The sequence below is a fragment of the Nipponia nippon genome, unplaced genomic scaffold (assembly GCF_047370975.1).
Source record: "Nipponia nippon isolate SJK-2023a ecotype South Korea unplaced genomic scaffold, ASM4737097v1 scaffold_8, whole genome shotgun sequence".
NCBI lineage: Eukaryota > Metazoa > Chordata > Aves > Pelecaniformes > Threskiornithidae > Nipponia > Nipponia nippon.
The window spans coordinates 31,615,607-31,630,220 of NW_028262402.1; the positions used below are offsets into that span (position 1 = coordinate 31,615,607).

General features: G+C 37.8%; 1 protein-coding gene across 3 annotated transcripts in view; it reads right to left on the reverse strand.

Annotated features, from left to right (window-relative positions):
* Positions 1-14,614, reverse strand: part of AOPEP (aminopeptidase O (putative)) — a 209,057-nt gene that overhangs the window by 159,760 nt on the left and 34,683 nt on the right. For all 3 annotated transcript variants that reach the window (XM_087741672.1, XM_087741673.1, XM_087741671.1), the window contains 2 exons: positions 10,438-10,594; positions 5,832-6,080 (listed from right to left, as the gene is read on the reverse strand). In XM_087741672.1, the coding sequence (XP_087597798.1) occupies positions 5,832-6,080; positions 10,438-10,594 (406 nt within the window). The remainder of the gene's footprint in view (positions 1-5,831; positions 6,081-10,437; positions 10,595-14,614) is intronic.

Here is a 14,614-nt window from a genome sequence, read left to right on the forward strand (position 1 = left end):
ATGCCAACTGGAAAAACTGCCTCTGGAAAAAAAATAGGTAATTTGCATCCTTTCTTAAAGAACTCAGGATAAGCGGTCATCTAAAACCAGACAGAAAAACAGAATCTAGGGTTAAAAAAACAGTTTATGCTCAATCCTTTTTTAGCACTTCTGTTTGCATTGATGAATTGATTTCATGGTATTTTCAGCCAAATATCCTGCTTGATTCTTCATCTTAAAAGCACAAGAAGGACAGATACAATTTGCTCCTAGGTGGACTCTGCTATGGATTTCAAGTTCCAAATTCTATTTAAAAAAAAACACTGGATGTATACCAAAGCATGACTACTTGAAATATTTTCAGAAAGTCTAAGCTCAATAGCTGTTTCTTTTTCTTTAAATTCAAACCACATTAAAGTCACTTGCATCATTACATCAAATTTCACTTATGTTTAACCAAGTCATGATCCTGCCAACAAATATACTAAGTAAAGAATTACGTATGGCTTTTGAATGAAAAGAAAAGGACTTCTATATGTAAATTTGAGGGCATGCAAAACCATTTGCAGGATCAGGAATTAAAATCTCAGGCAATTTGCAGTCTCTCATATTAAAAAAAAAAATCAAAAGAAAAAACCACTACACACACAAGCAAATAAGTATGCAAGATTCAAGTTAAGATTCTTCACTAAATAATGAATCAAAAATAAGTTAAAAAAGATCAATTTTTCTTTCTCCAGACATCATACTTTTACTTTTCACTTTCATTTTTGTACATGGTTATTTCTGTGTGGATAACCAACTAGTGATACGTAAAAAATAGACTAAGGAGAGTTCATGTTTCAGGATTACTCTTGCAAGTATTTTGTCAAATTAACACAACTGAAAATGTTGCGCAAAAATCTTTATACAAATGTATACACTCACAAAAGGCTTCTACAGCCAAGGCAGTCAATCACAGTTCTGCAAGACTGAACAATACTGAAGACTCACATTTAGGTTTGACACTTGGATGTTTTCCAATAGTCCTGGCTGATTTTACTATAGACTTATCAGTTGTTGTCGGAACACTGCAGACATACAGATCGGATAAATGGTGGCTACAGACACACAGATCAAAGAGGCTGCTTGGGCTTCCCCCCTGCCCTGCTCCCCCTTTTTTTTTTCTTCTCCTTTTTCAATTTAAAAAGTTAACAACCTTAGTGACATGGCCTGGAAAAACTCAAGACTTCTGCTGATATACCATGTTTTGAAGAAAGGGATATTCTTTCCTCTTAAAATACCAAGACCATTTACAGGAGTGGAGAAGAGTGACTAAGATCTTTATAAATAGGAATTGAAAGCTGGGTTGCTAAATCCATATTTAGCCAGCTGTGACCTGATTTACAAATATGACAAGCATCTTCTATGTTTCTTTCATCAAACACCATTTGGGTTTTAAGGGTGTCCAGCATACTTGAAAACAAGGCCACTAATTTTAGAGCCTAAATAGGATTCAAATAACTAACATTGGGATCCTGTTTTGAAAACGTCAGTATCTTGCTCAGAAGTTCTTTGGTTCCACTTACTTGTAGCTCTTCTGGGCAAAATTGCTGTAAGAACAGCCAAACTAGTTAAGACCAGAAGTCCATCTATCCCATTATTCTGTTTTCAGCAGTTACTAGTACTAAGTGTTTAAGGAAAAACTAAGAGCATGGTACATACCAAGAGACACTTTTCTCATCATGCTCTTCTAGCTCCCAGCAACATGTGATGTGACTAGTCAAGTTATTGACACATAGTGCTTGGCTAACAATTTTTCCTTGTGCTAGCACTTGCTACAAAACTAGTACATCTGAAGTACATTAATTCAAACAGAAAAAGCAGTAGTCTCACGTTATTTAAACTGTGCATGCAGGAAACAAAAAACTTTGAAGACCATTGTTTCAAAAAAAGTACTTCAACTCAATGCAAAGGCTTATAACCCCCAAGGGAGTAAAATAAGTATCAGCACATTTGCTGTGAAGAAGAAGAAAGATGGTAAGCAGCTTCTAAAGCCACAGAAACACAAGAGATTGGTGCGACTGTGAAAGGGCCTCAATGGTTATCAAGGAAAAAATTACTTCCACAGGGGGAAAAAAAACCAACCAAACAAAAAAAGGACTTACACAACTAAACACTGCAAGAGAAGTCCAGGTCTCAAGCACAGGCTCAGGTGGCACAAAAAGTTAGAGCCTCTGTATTCGAAAGAATGTTTTTCCTCGAGGAATGAAAAAGAACAAGGAATTCAGAATCTCTTCAGGTTTTGCAAAAAGGAAAGGAAATTGAGTTGTAGGTCAGTGAGAAGAGATTTTGAAACACTAAGTTTTCAAATGCGATCAACAAAACTGGACTGGGAATGAACTGATATGAAGAGCATGAACAACCAGGGAACACACACACCCTATTTTTTATTTTAAGTCTTTCAGCCAGCTTTGTTCACATGAGTAACTACTGGATCACATGACAGCATTTGCAACCATGAAATAACTCTGCTATTTAAATGTCAATGAGGTTGACAATTCCGCAAGGAGTAGCATGTCATCACCAACAGCACCAAAACATGGTGCTACTTTTAATCTCCTGGTTTTAACCTCTTAGCTCTCCGAGTACATGAACAATGCACACCTTTCAGTGTAGTGTGAGGTCAGGGATCTCCTCCCTGAACAATCTAATTAGGAGCTCTAGGGTCTTTGCAGTCTGACACATTTCCCTACTCCTTTTCCTTCAATTCACTCCCTTCTGCTAGTGAGAGAACTTAAAATCAGAAAATTAAATGCTCTTAGGTGTTCATGAAACTCTCAAAATTCTACAGAAAGCACTGAATCTCTAGCTTTTAAGCTATTTAAATTGGGTCAACAATGCTTTATTTATTTAATTTATGTACAGTTTAACATAATATCACCAACAAAGACACACAGGTGACATTCTTCTTTTGCTAGCATGAATTTGGGAGAAGATATACTGAATCACTTGAACTAAGATAGTGTAAAACCAAGAGAGAGTGCAAAATTAAATCCTCCAGCTTCAAAGATCTGCAGGAAGCAAGAGGGGATGATTGCAAATACACAGTCAAGATCCCATTTCCATACAGAAGTCCATAGCAAATTAAAAAACAGAGGAAGAGTTGTATAGAAAACAGAAGTAAAATGAATATGCTTTCAACTAGAGGTTTTCTCATAAAGCATCTGTCAGACTTCAAGAGAAATGCAGCTGACCCACAGTAGCGGCTACTGGAATAGACAGCTTAAAACGCCTAATTAGGTCACTCTATGCAACAACTATCGTCATTTCATACCAGTCTAAAATGTTGGGGAAACATCCCCCTTAAGTAAAGGGAAGTATTTTAGGATATAAAAAACACAGTAAGTATTGGCTAATGAGGAACAGACAAAGAAATGTGCCAAACGCTATAAAGCCCTGATACTTCAGATAATGACTAAAATTTATGACTGCTTCCTTTGCTGGCAGACAGAAGTACAATTAGAATACTCAAAACAACAGCCCCTTTGTGCTGGCATGCTGTGTTATGTTTAGACTGCTACAGATAGACTAGAAGATAAAAAAAAAATACTACAGCACCCTTTTTAATGCAAGATAATAGCTAACTTTTTTTTTTTTTATGTGGGTCTGGACATGGTTTTGCACATAGCTTATTATTAACTGAAGTCATTTAGGTAATTATCATTGCATGCACAGGAATTAACCATTTAAGTAGCTTGCTATATACATAGAAGCCTCTATTTGAAAAATCACACAAAACAAGAACAAGCGAGCTATTATGAGTCACTTAATAATTTCCTTTGCTGTCCAAATACAGCTTGACATTTAAACAGCTTAAATTATTCCTTTATTTCAATTTGGAAAAATTTGAATGTGCTTGGCTTGACGAACTGTTGAATGAAAAGCATCAGGAAGTATGCATGCCCTTTCTTTCATCCTTTACTTATCTTCAATGATACGGATCACTTGGAACTGACAGTGGTTAGAAGCAGCACAGGGAAATAAAACCACAGGTTTTTCTCATCTCCTTCACCAAGAAAGCACAATTACAATATTCCAAACACACAATCTGGACTCAGATAACCACAGATGGTTTTGCAACAGAATACCCTGCAGGCATCTTTGCCCTATAAGTTCTGGGAAAGGTACATGCAGGGGAAGCTCTGACAACTTCCCAAAGAGCAGTAGCATATCAACAACTGAATCTTGAAGATTTCTCCTACTGCATGCTGTCATTTCAGCCTAGACATCTCTCTCCCCTTTCTCTTTCATTTTGTACTATCTGTGTGTCTTGCCCTTCATGGTTCCACTGATCACTGTTCTTATCAAACAGCTAAGTAAAACAGCCATTTTCTTCCTCAATTACAGCGATGATCCATAAGGACCTGTGTCAACCTTTTGGTACCATGCCTTTGAAGTCAGAGGAAATCACTAAGCAGCTCTACCAATTTCATATGGCTTCAAGGAGATGGTACAAAACATCACACTTACCTCCAAATCAAACCACTATGCAAAGCATCAGAGAATATAGTTTGTGGTAGGTGCCCAGAGCAACCAGGACTCCTGTAAGTTTCTTGATGCTTTCATTTCGGAGTTCATTGAGTGAAGAGCTATCATTGAAAACTCAGTAACCAGTACAAGGCATCTACAAGGCAATGAGGCTTATATGACAGAGGAGGGTCACTGAATGCTTAAGTTTCAAATTTTATAGATCTTCCTTAAAGAAAGTAAACTTACACTAAAAACTATACAATATTATTACATGCCAGCATAATTTTCTACTTTGATCCCTAAGGAGGATTGAAAGAGGAAAGCTGTAGAAAAAAAATCTATGTAAATAAGAAACAAAACATGTAGCATGAAACAAAATGTTTCCTTATTTGATTAATTATATAGTTTGTAAAAAGAAATGAACTTCTGGTTCATCTAAGCTCTTGGACTGGCAATTTGTGCAATTTGTTGACATTGTTTCAGATATCAAACCTTCTCAACAATTGCCCCAGGAGCTCCAAAATACAAAACGAACAGTCTGGGAATACACCTTTCCTTTCAGTCCTCATCTTTCTAACAGAGCTTTGCCTTTCATTCTTCCCTTGGATGTTTTGTCCATCTGTCTAAATGAATCCAATCCACTGTTGGCACTAGGCAAACAGTGAATAAAAATAGGGTTTCATTCTTTGCTATTAACAAACACTATCTCATTACCAACTCAAAAATATATATATTTTTAAGAAAAATAAAAACCAAATGGGGAACTTCAATTGCTAAGCATTGCCTTACAACTAACAGAGCTAAAATTCTCTTGTCATTGCATGACTGGAAATTATACTGTAAAACCAAAAATATTTAATTAAGCTTTTTATTCTCCACAATTCCATGAAAACTGGATAATATAATCCTTACGGTTTGCCTTACTCAGCTTCTAAAGACCAGTGTTTGACTAGAAACTCATAAATCACAAAAGGCTTATGAATAAACTCTAGATCTGGATTTTAACATGCTGTTCTTCTGTGAAGACATAACGGTAAAATCAACAACAAAAGAAAACATGACAAAATGATAGCAGCAGCAAGTATTTAAATCAATAGAACCAATAAAAGAACTTCATTTTGGCAAAGGAGGAAATTCAGACCCACATGTCTAATAAGCTTATATTTTCCTTCCTTGATGCAAGCAAACCTACCCACATGAAGCCAGAACTAGAGTTTTAAGTCTGGTTTAAGAAAAACAGTACAGCAACTTTATATTGATAACAATTTGACACTGTTAACTATCTGATAAAAAGGAGTCTTACAAAACACAGGGGATGAGATACTAAGAAGTTTCTTTACCTAGCCATTCCCAGGCTGGAAAAGTTGGAAGGAACTATCAAAACATCAAGCCTAGAAAACGGGTGGGTACCCAGTGTGATGTAAGCAGCTGAGAGGCACTGAGGAATTAGCTGAAGCAAATGTTCTTCGCAGCGTTCCATAAGGCAGCAGGGAGCAAAGACTCTATAAGGAATGACTGCCTGCAACCTGGCAGCAGGATTTTGGAAACGGCAGGGATATTCCACATGACCACAGATTTCTTCATGCCATCTGACAATAATACAAAAAAAAAAAAAAAAAAACCAACGTTTAATGTGATACCAGAAATGTGCACAACTGAGTATGCTAAGAGAAGGATGTTCTCTATACATCAGAATGACAGAGTTAGTTCGCATAAAACCAACTCATTCGTATTCTTACACTGTTCACACATGTGCAGCACTGTGAAAACACTCATTACTACATGTCTGAGTAAAACTGACATAGTTACCCATAACTAAAAAAAAAAGACTAGTCAAACCTTGTTTTTATAATAGATCTGCATTAAAAGAACAAGTGCTCAAAATGTACATAAGAAAACTAAGTAACAATACAAAAATACTTATTTATTCAGAGAATTCCTATTCAAACTTGACTACAAAAAATAAAATTTCATACATATTAACATGAACATATTAGGTACAATAGAAATGAAATTCCAAGGGGGCTTTTTGATGATGTTGTTACTAAAATTCTCCAGGAACTTTTACTGATTTTTTTTTTATTTTTTTTTAAAAAAAACAGTAGATTATCAATTCAGGCTTATCACTGTAGACATTTGAAAATATCACACTAGGATCAAACTTACTTTACATTACTTTTACAGGATATTCAGAGGTGTAGCTGGAAGGAAACCCTTCTTAAACACTGAGTCATATACCTTCACAATAATTTATCTGCCCAAATAGACTCATATCTAAGCAGAAATCAGCTTCATGTTTTCACTTGCTAGCCTGTCTTCTGTACAGCGGAGAGCCTCTCCTTGGTTTGAGATTTCAGCTTAAGGAAGCTGGTTCTACTATGCCTCGACAGGCAAAGCTCTTATTGTTATTGCACCTGGCATTGCCCAAAGCATTTATATTTGGAAGATCACGCTCCAGGTGAGTGCTGACACACAAAACAAAACGATAACACGTAGAAAAGGACTACATTTTGCTGAAGTGCCAACACTTTAACATCTTACATAACCCTTTCTGTGAAAGAAGTGGACTCTAAGCTATTTCATTGACTACATATGCAAAGAAACTACATCCATCATTATACATTTTTTTTTCAAGGGTGGCCTAACCCAGTATATTTCTGCTCTAAAACAATGGCACTTTGTATTTAATCATTTGAGTTGAGATTAGGCAAGAATGTGAAAGCTAGCACTCTATCTCTTGTAAAAGTTTCCAAGTCCTTAATGACCACAAGGAGATAGGAAACTTATTTAACACTCTAGCTCCATTTAACATTTTCTTTGATACAGTCTCCGTATGTCAAACTCACTGGCACCTGAACATAAATTACATTACACATTTCAACAACTTCTTTCAGAAATCCTTCCTTTTCCTGCTGCCCAAGAGTTTATCTCCATTATCTTACCTGAGACACTACCTTAACATTTGCTTGTCTAACCATTTCATATCCTTTCTAGAAATCCCTTCTACTATGCATAATGTTGGTTTGGTTACCTAGTCTTAATGACTAAAATAAGTAACAAATGTCTGTTGCACTAACTCCCAAATAAAGATTAACTGGATATAACTGTAAAAGAAGATTTTTAAGGACATAGATTTTTATGTCCTAATTAACTGCAAAACAACCTTTTACACCCAGGCTCTCCTTTTTTGTCTATGCATAGTAGACACCACACTTGCAGAGGATTTTTTTTTTTTGGTCAGTTTTTTTTTCTGAAACACATTAGTTCTGTTTCTTCCACTGTCACTAACTCAACTGCTGCAGGTATATCACAGAACCTGCGCCAAACAATTCCTCCAATGACCATCACACAGATTGACTCATAACAATGACCATCACACTGATTAAAACTTGCACTAATTTTTGCTACAAAAAGCTACAAAAATATTTCCCTTTTTTCAGAAGTTTTTAAAAAAATGAAACCTTTCATTTATTCATCAACACTGTCAGAATAATCTTTTGCACCAAATCAATAAAAATTCCTATTACTGAACACGCTGTACATTAGAGAGGAATATATAGTGAACATCTACAGCATATTTCTGTAGAGGCAGTCATATTATAAACATAGAAATAGTAGAGGAATAATTATGAAACAATTTCTAGAAGCTTATCAAACCTATAAACTATTCTAAAGCTTGAACAGGCATGTCTTACTGATCTCAGGTAAAATATAAAAATTCATATTCTCAAGATTTATTAGAATTTTTTTAATCAAAATTAGCCAAGCTGCAAGCCATCAGAATCTTTTCATTTTAAATTCCAATAAGAAATCCCTATTAGGTCCTCAAGTTCCAAAGTCTCACTAGCTTTACAAAAACAGTAAGGACTTCCACTGTCTTGATGTTAACACAGTATTAGCCCAAAACAGCTATATAAAGGCAAGTACTGTTTCGGCTAAGTTTCTAACTGTGTAACAGAAAAAATACTTATGGCATGACTAACCTGATCACCTTCTACAACAAAATAACATTTTCTGTTGACAGGGGGAGAGCAGTGGATATTGTTTGCTTGGACTTCAGCAAAACATTCATCACAGTTTCCCACAGCCTTCTCCTGGACAAACTGGCAAGATGCACACCGGATGGATGGTCTGTGAGATGGGTAGGAAACTGACTCACAGGCCACATTCGGAGAGTGGTGATCAATGGTTTTTACTCAGGCTGGCAGCCTGTCACAAGTCCCCCAGGGATCGATACTGGGCACCACACTGTTCAACATCTTCACAAACGTGCTCAATGATGGGATTGAAAGCACCCTCGCCAGGTTTGCTGACGACACCAAACTGGGTGGTGAGGTGAACCATGGCAAGAGCCATCCTACAGAGAGACCTGGACAGGCTGGAAGCAGGGGATAGCAAGAACAGTGTGAAGTTCAACAAAGACAAGTGCAAAGTCCTGCACCTGGGATGACATAACCAAAGAGCCCAGCACAGGCTAGGATCTGTGTGTCTGGGAGCAGCCTTAATGAAAGGGACCCTGGGATTCCTGGTGGACAACCAGGACATGAGTCATCCATGCGCCACTGCAGCATGAGTTGGACATGAGTCATCCGTGTGCCACTGCAGCAACGAAGGCAAACAGGATCCTGGGCTGCATTCACAGGGGCAGATAGAAATGTGATCGCTCCACTCTGTTCAGTGCTTGTCAGGCTACACCTGGAGTATTGTGTCCAGTCCTGGTCCCCACAATTCAAGAAAGACACAGACAGTCTGGAGAGGGTCCAAAGAAGGGCCACAAAAATGAACAAGATCTGGAGAACCTGCCCTGTGAGGAAACACTGAAGGAGCTAGGCCTTTTCTGAGAAGAGAAGAGGGGAGATGCGAGAAGAAGAGAAAGAGAAGAAGAGGAAGAGGAGGAAGAGAAGAAAGAAGCGCAAGAGAAGAGGAGAAGGCTCAAGGGGATCTCATCACAGTATTCCAGTACTTAAAGGGCATCTACAAAGGGCACAGAGGCTGTCTCTTCACAAGAAGCCACATGGAGAAGACAAGGGACAATGGGTGCTAAATAACCTCATCTAAGCTCCCCTTCCCATGAATGATTGGACCAGATGATCTTTCAAGGTCCCTTCCAGCCTGGCCTGTTCTATGATTCTATGACTCTATGAATTTGAAAAGCTGAGAGTAACATGCAAGGAAATCAAGCGCCATGTCTGATACTTCTGCTAACTATGGTGAATACAAGTGGAAACAAGTGGTATTTCTCCAGAGACTTTAATTTTAGCTTCAAGTCTCATTTGCAGGCCTATATAGTATTGTTCTGTTCATCCATCACTGTGTAATAATTTAAACTCAATGAGCAGTTTTGACTGGATTGGAAGGAAGAACAGATGTATCCAAAATAATGACATTTCTATGGTTTTGGTTAAAGATAGCTTTTTATTGAAAAGAATCATTGGTCCAGCTTTATTTTTGGGACCACTGCAACATGTCTTTTACGAACCCAGTCAGTACACATCACCCCAGGCAGTGCACAGGCCACCTCTAACTCTGGGATGGGACTGGACAGGAAGAGAAAAGCGAGTGAGTATGCAATATTGTAGTAGGGGGCATTACGTATCCAGAATGGACCGAGTCTAGTAACACAGAAGATCTTACAGCCAGGCATTGTAGAAACAGCCTTGCTGCAGCAGGGCTTTAAGAAACACAGGATGTAGGATGCAAATCCAGAGGACACTGGGATTTATTAACTCTATTGCTCACTAAGCAGCTTGTTTTCACATAAAAAGAACCACACCCGTACCCATGAAGTAATGCCTTTGGAATTATTTTCCTGTCAAGATTTTTCTGTTCAGATTAAACAAGTTCTATTTTGATTCCTGTACTAATGACTCATTTTCACATTCCACAGAGTAAATGAAAATGCTACCCATATATATCTCATTTTTCAACAATATTCTAAACACCAACCTGAAATCAGCTTGTGAAGATGGCACGGAAAACTCAATGTTTGTCTGGATAGCAGCTGTGAAGGACTGCTGTTTAACTTCCTGCCAGCAGCCCACAGCAATAGTGAAGGTGGATGCTGGCATTGGCATAGTCACATAGTAGTACCAGCTCAAGATACCTGTAAATAAAAAGAACATTTGTACAGACTCATTAGTCACAGCAGACACTCAGTACTTGACATTTTTATGTACTTGAGACTTTGGGCCAAACCTCCCACCTTACATCCTGGTATTTTTGTTGAGGAAAGAAAAATAATTTCACTAAGACATGTAAGAGCAGTCATATGTAACCACCATGGATTCAGTACTGTTTACTTACACCTGCAACTTTCCTCTATCTGCTGATGTCTTTATCTATAAATAAATCATCCATAAGTGGGATGTTGCTAATGATTATATTAACATGACTGTACTGTTACTGCCCAAGAATTGCATCAGACATGAAATCTAATAGCACCTTTAGATCCACACATACAAAAAGACTAAAATGTAACTCTTTCAACCCTGGATCAACTACCTTATGGTTTTGTCTAAACTGTATTATCTCACACAGAACAAAATCTTCTCTTTGTGTTCTGGACAGTACCAAACTGACAGGCAAGTTCCAACAAACACCACTAGGGCTTGTGAATTGGACCTGGCAATCTGAGATACATGATGTGCGAACCAGGCAGTGACAAATCAAAGCTTAGAATCAGATGGGATATTGCCTAAATCAATGATTTGGTCACGATAATCCAGGAGCTGCTAAAACAAGATTAGAGCGTATTAGAAAGTAAAAGGATGGTAAGTCTTATCAATATTGGAACACAGTGCTGGAAGACAAGGAGTAGGCTATAGGATCACTGTATCCATGAATGCATTTGGATAAACTGCAGGATGTTCTAGGACAGCATACTTCTCATTAATCTAGATGTTGCTTACATTTTCCATCTGTCCCTTTAAAAAGGGTATAGTTTAAGGATCACATTCAAGTACTCATTTATGGTCACAAATACAGTTACTACACCACACTAGTAGGTTAATTACTCTTGGAAAGAGCCTAGCATGAGTTACAACCTGCTGAATCATGTGCAAATAACTAGCTGTGGCAACCCTGGAAACATACAAACTTTGGTTATTTTAAGAGAGCATTAATACTTGTTCTTTTGCAATAGTATTCTGACCAGGGCTATGGAACACTATCAAAAGGAAAAAAAGAAAAAAAAAAAAACAATCCAGTGGAGGCCACAAGGCATAGAGGAAAGGAAATAAACAACCGCAGCAAAGCATCTCTGGGTTTCCTACCTTAATGACCACAGAATGCTAGGCTGTCCAAAGGAAAGACAAGCAAAAAATGTTTTTGCTTAGCCTCAACAAATTTTCCACCTACTACTTAGTATGACAAAACAATACTGTTTGTGAAGTTATAAGCGGCAGATAAAGCTTCTGCCTCTTCTACACACTAGCAATGACTTACGCTCCCTCACTCCATTCCACTTTTGGCAATATTCACCACTACCATCAAAAACCTTTTGTCTGTATTGTCAGGTGAACATATATTATTCCTGTAATTTTCCTACCCTCCTGTCAGTATGTGAGCACAAGGAACTTACTTGCTCCAAACACATTAGGAACAAAGAGGATAACTGTTTTGCCCAATACCCCCCCTCTTTTTTTCTTTATTAACTTACCAAAGCTACAAATAAGACAAGGTGAACAAATGCCACTTTGAGAGAAAGAGGTCACCCAGGACAGCAACAATTTATTATTTTGAAATACCAGACTCCTGATGTAGAGAGTTTCATTGATATATACTGTGCTAGAGGCCCAAGCCAACACACACTGAAGTTAATAGCAGCTTTACCATTGACTTAAATGCGTACAAGAGAAGGCCCAGAGGTAGTCTACAATGCTTCACTTTATGTAGCATCTGTTATATACAAAGCATCACAAAATGCTCCATGCATTTATGTTAACTGTAAAACCTTAAGAGTTAAACAACAGCAGAGGAAGACTGAAAATTTGAGGAATCGTAATGGAAAACCAGTAGTGTGTTTTCAACTGAGTTCTGAAACAATCATGAAAGTCAAAAGGCAGTCACAGAAAACGGTTCCATACGGCAGGAGGTGTAAAGGAGAAGGCTCTCACAACAGTGAGGAGATTGTCTAAAAGGAAAGGGTGGTGGCCTGTGCCATGCTAACAGAGGGAGCAAAGAAGGTTACAGCATGAAACAAGTTTAGCAAGATGGGCTAAAGCAAGCAAGACCATACAGGTTTTTTTTAAAAAAACAAGGGTAATTGAACAGACTGTTAAAATGAATGGGGAATCAGTTTAGCAGTACAGAGAGAAGAACAACATGGACTGCATTCAGAAATTTACATGAATTAGCAATGAACATATGCTATTTTCAGCTGGAGCAAGCCTTGCAAAAGGGTGAAGATACCAAAGACAAAGAAAGTGACTTTTTCTTGGTATGTGTTTTCAGATTTATCTAAATTAGGATTTCCCAAAGAAGAGAAGAGCAACTAACATACTGATCTTTGTCTTTTTTCCCAAGCCCCTTATGTTTTGCAGGCATTACAGAGACAATGTGAACTCTGAATACTCCTAGAATAAGATCCAAGATTTATACTGTCTTTACACACCTAACTGCGGCTCAATCCATTTCCTGCAGGGCTTTTAGATGCCTTCTGCATTCATACTCTAGAACTGTGCAGGATAACCATGTATTTATCCTACAGTTGTTTTTGTCTTGAACAACTGAAATCACATGCACTGGCATGACAAGTGAGTCCTCCCCCTAGTGCATTCACTGATCAGTGACTGAAATGGTCTTTAATGTTGGCAACACTTCTCTACAGCAAGCACCATGAAGTACTGTTTCAAACAGAGTCTAACCCTCATTTATCTTCTGTCTCCTCTCACTACTGGTAAGGCTGTCTCCCAGCCTGCCCTTTTCTCCCATAACTTCACTTCCTTTCTTTAACTTTCTTCAGGTCAGTGAGCTTTGCTTTCTTTTCCTTCACCTGCAACCTCAGATCTATCCCAGGGCATAGATTGGGATCACAGGCTCCGCTCCTTTTCCCCTCTCTCCCCTTCCCCCGGCTGCCCTTTGCTTTTCAGTAGCTACCTTGGAGACAGCACCACCTCTAGGGTAAGAGAAAACAGTGCACCTGAAACGGGGAGATGGCTTTTTACCAAAAATAGCATTTTGTACCACAAAAACATTTTCAGACTACAAAATCACACCTTGGGAAGAACAAAATATTAGACTGGGGTTAGTCCATGGGAAAAACAGAGGAAGAGCACCCCAGTCCTTTTATTTGTAATGCTTATGCCCTCTCCTTACAGACAAACTTAATTTAAAAGCTACTTGGTTCCTATACATAATTATTTTAGGCAGTTATAATACTTTCAAAGTATTTTCGCTACAGCTAATTTTGAATTTTTTTTTCTTTTTTTTCCAGTTCTGCAAAGCAAATCTATCATGTCATAACTGCACAAACCAGGCAACAACAATCACCTATTCTATGAGGTGGAAAACATCCCATGCAAAATTTAGGACTACATTTAACAAAGGTAGGAAATTATAATATATTTACAATTGTGCAAAAGAACAATTTAAAGGCTGTTTATTTCTTCTACTTGAAATAATAATGATGAATGAGGTAATTACTTCCTAGAATTTTTAATGCATTTAGCTATCTTTGAAACCATTAAAATTGTTTGAGTCCTGTGGACTCCGTTATAACTGAAGAAACACCTGAGAGTCAGTATCTGCTAATGCCAGATGCAAGAACATTAAAAGTATTTTTACTTATATTTTCCCCCAAATAGTTTGCACTAACACAAATACAAACACCACAAAATACATGATGTCATGATTTACTGAAAACCACAAAACTCAATTTCCTCTAGGGAAAGAGAGAGACAGCTCCACACGGCATTTGATATACAAAGTAAGAGCTAGCGCTATGACATAAAACAACAGCTAAATAAGTAGTTATGCCAAAACTACTATTTGGCTGGAGCACCAGGATTAAGAACCCTCCAGCTTTGTGAAACTCTTTGTAACTTGTAGAGATCTTTGATCTCATCTGAAAGCCAGAATTTCCCACAGAGCACCCTCACATTCCTGCCAGAGCATTAGTTCAACA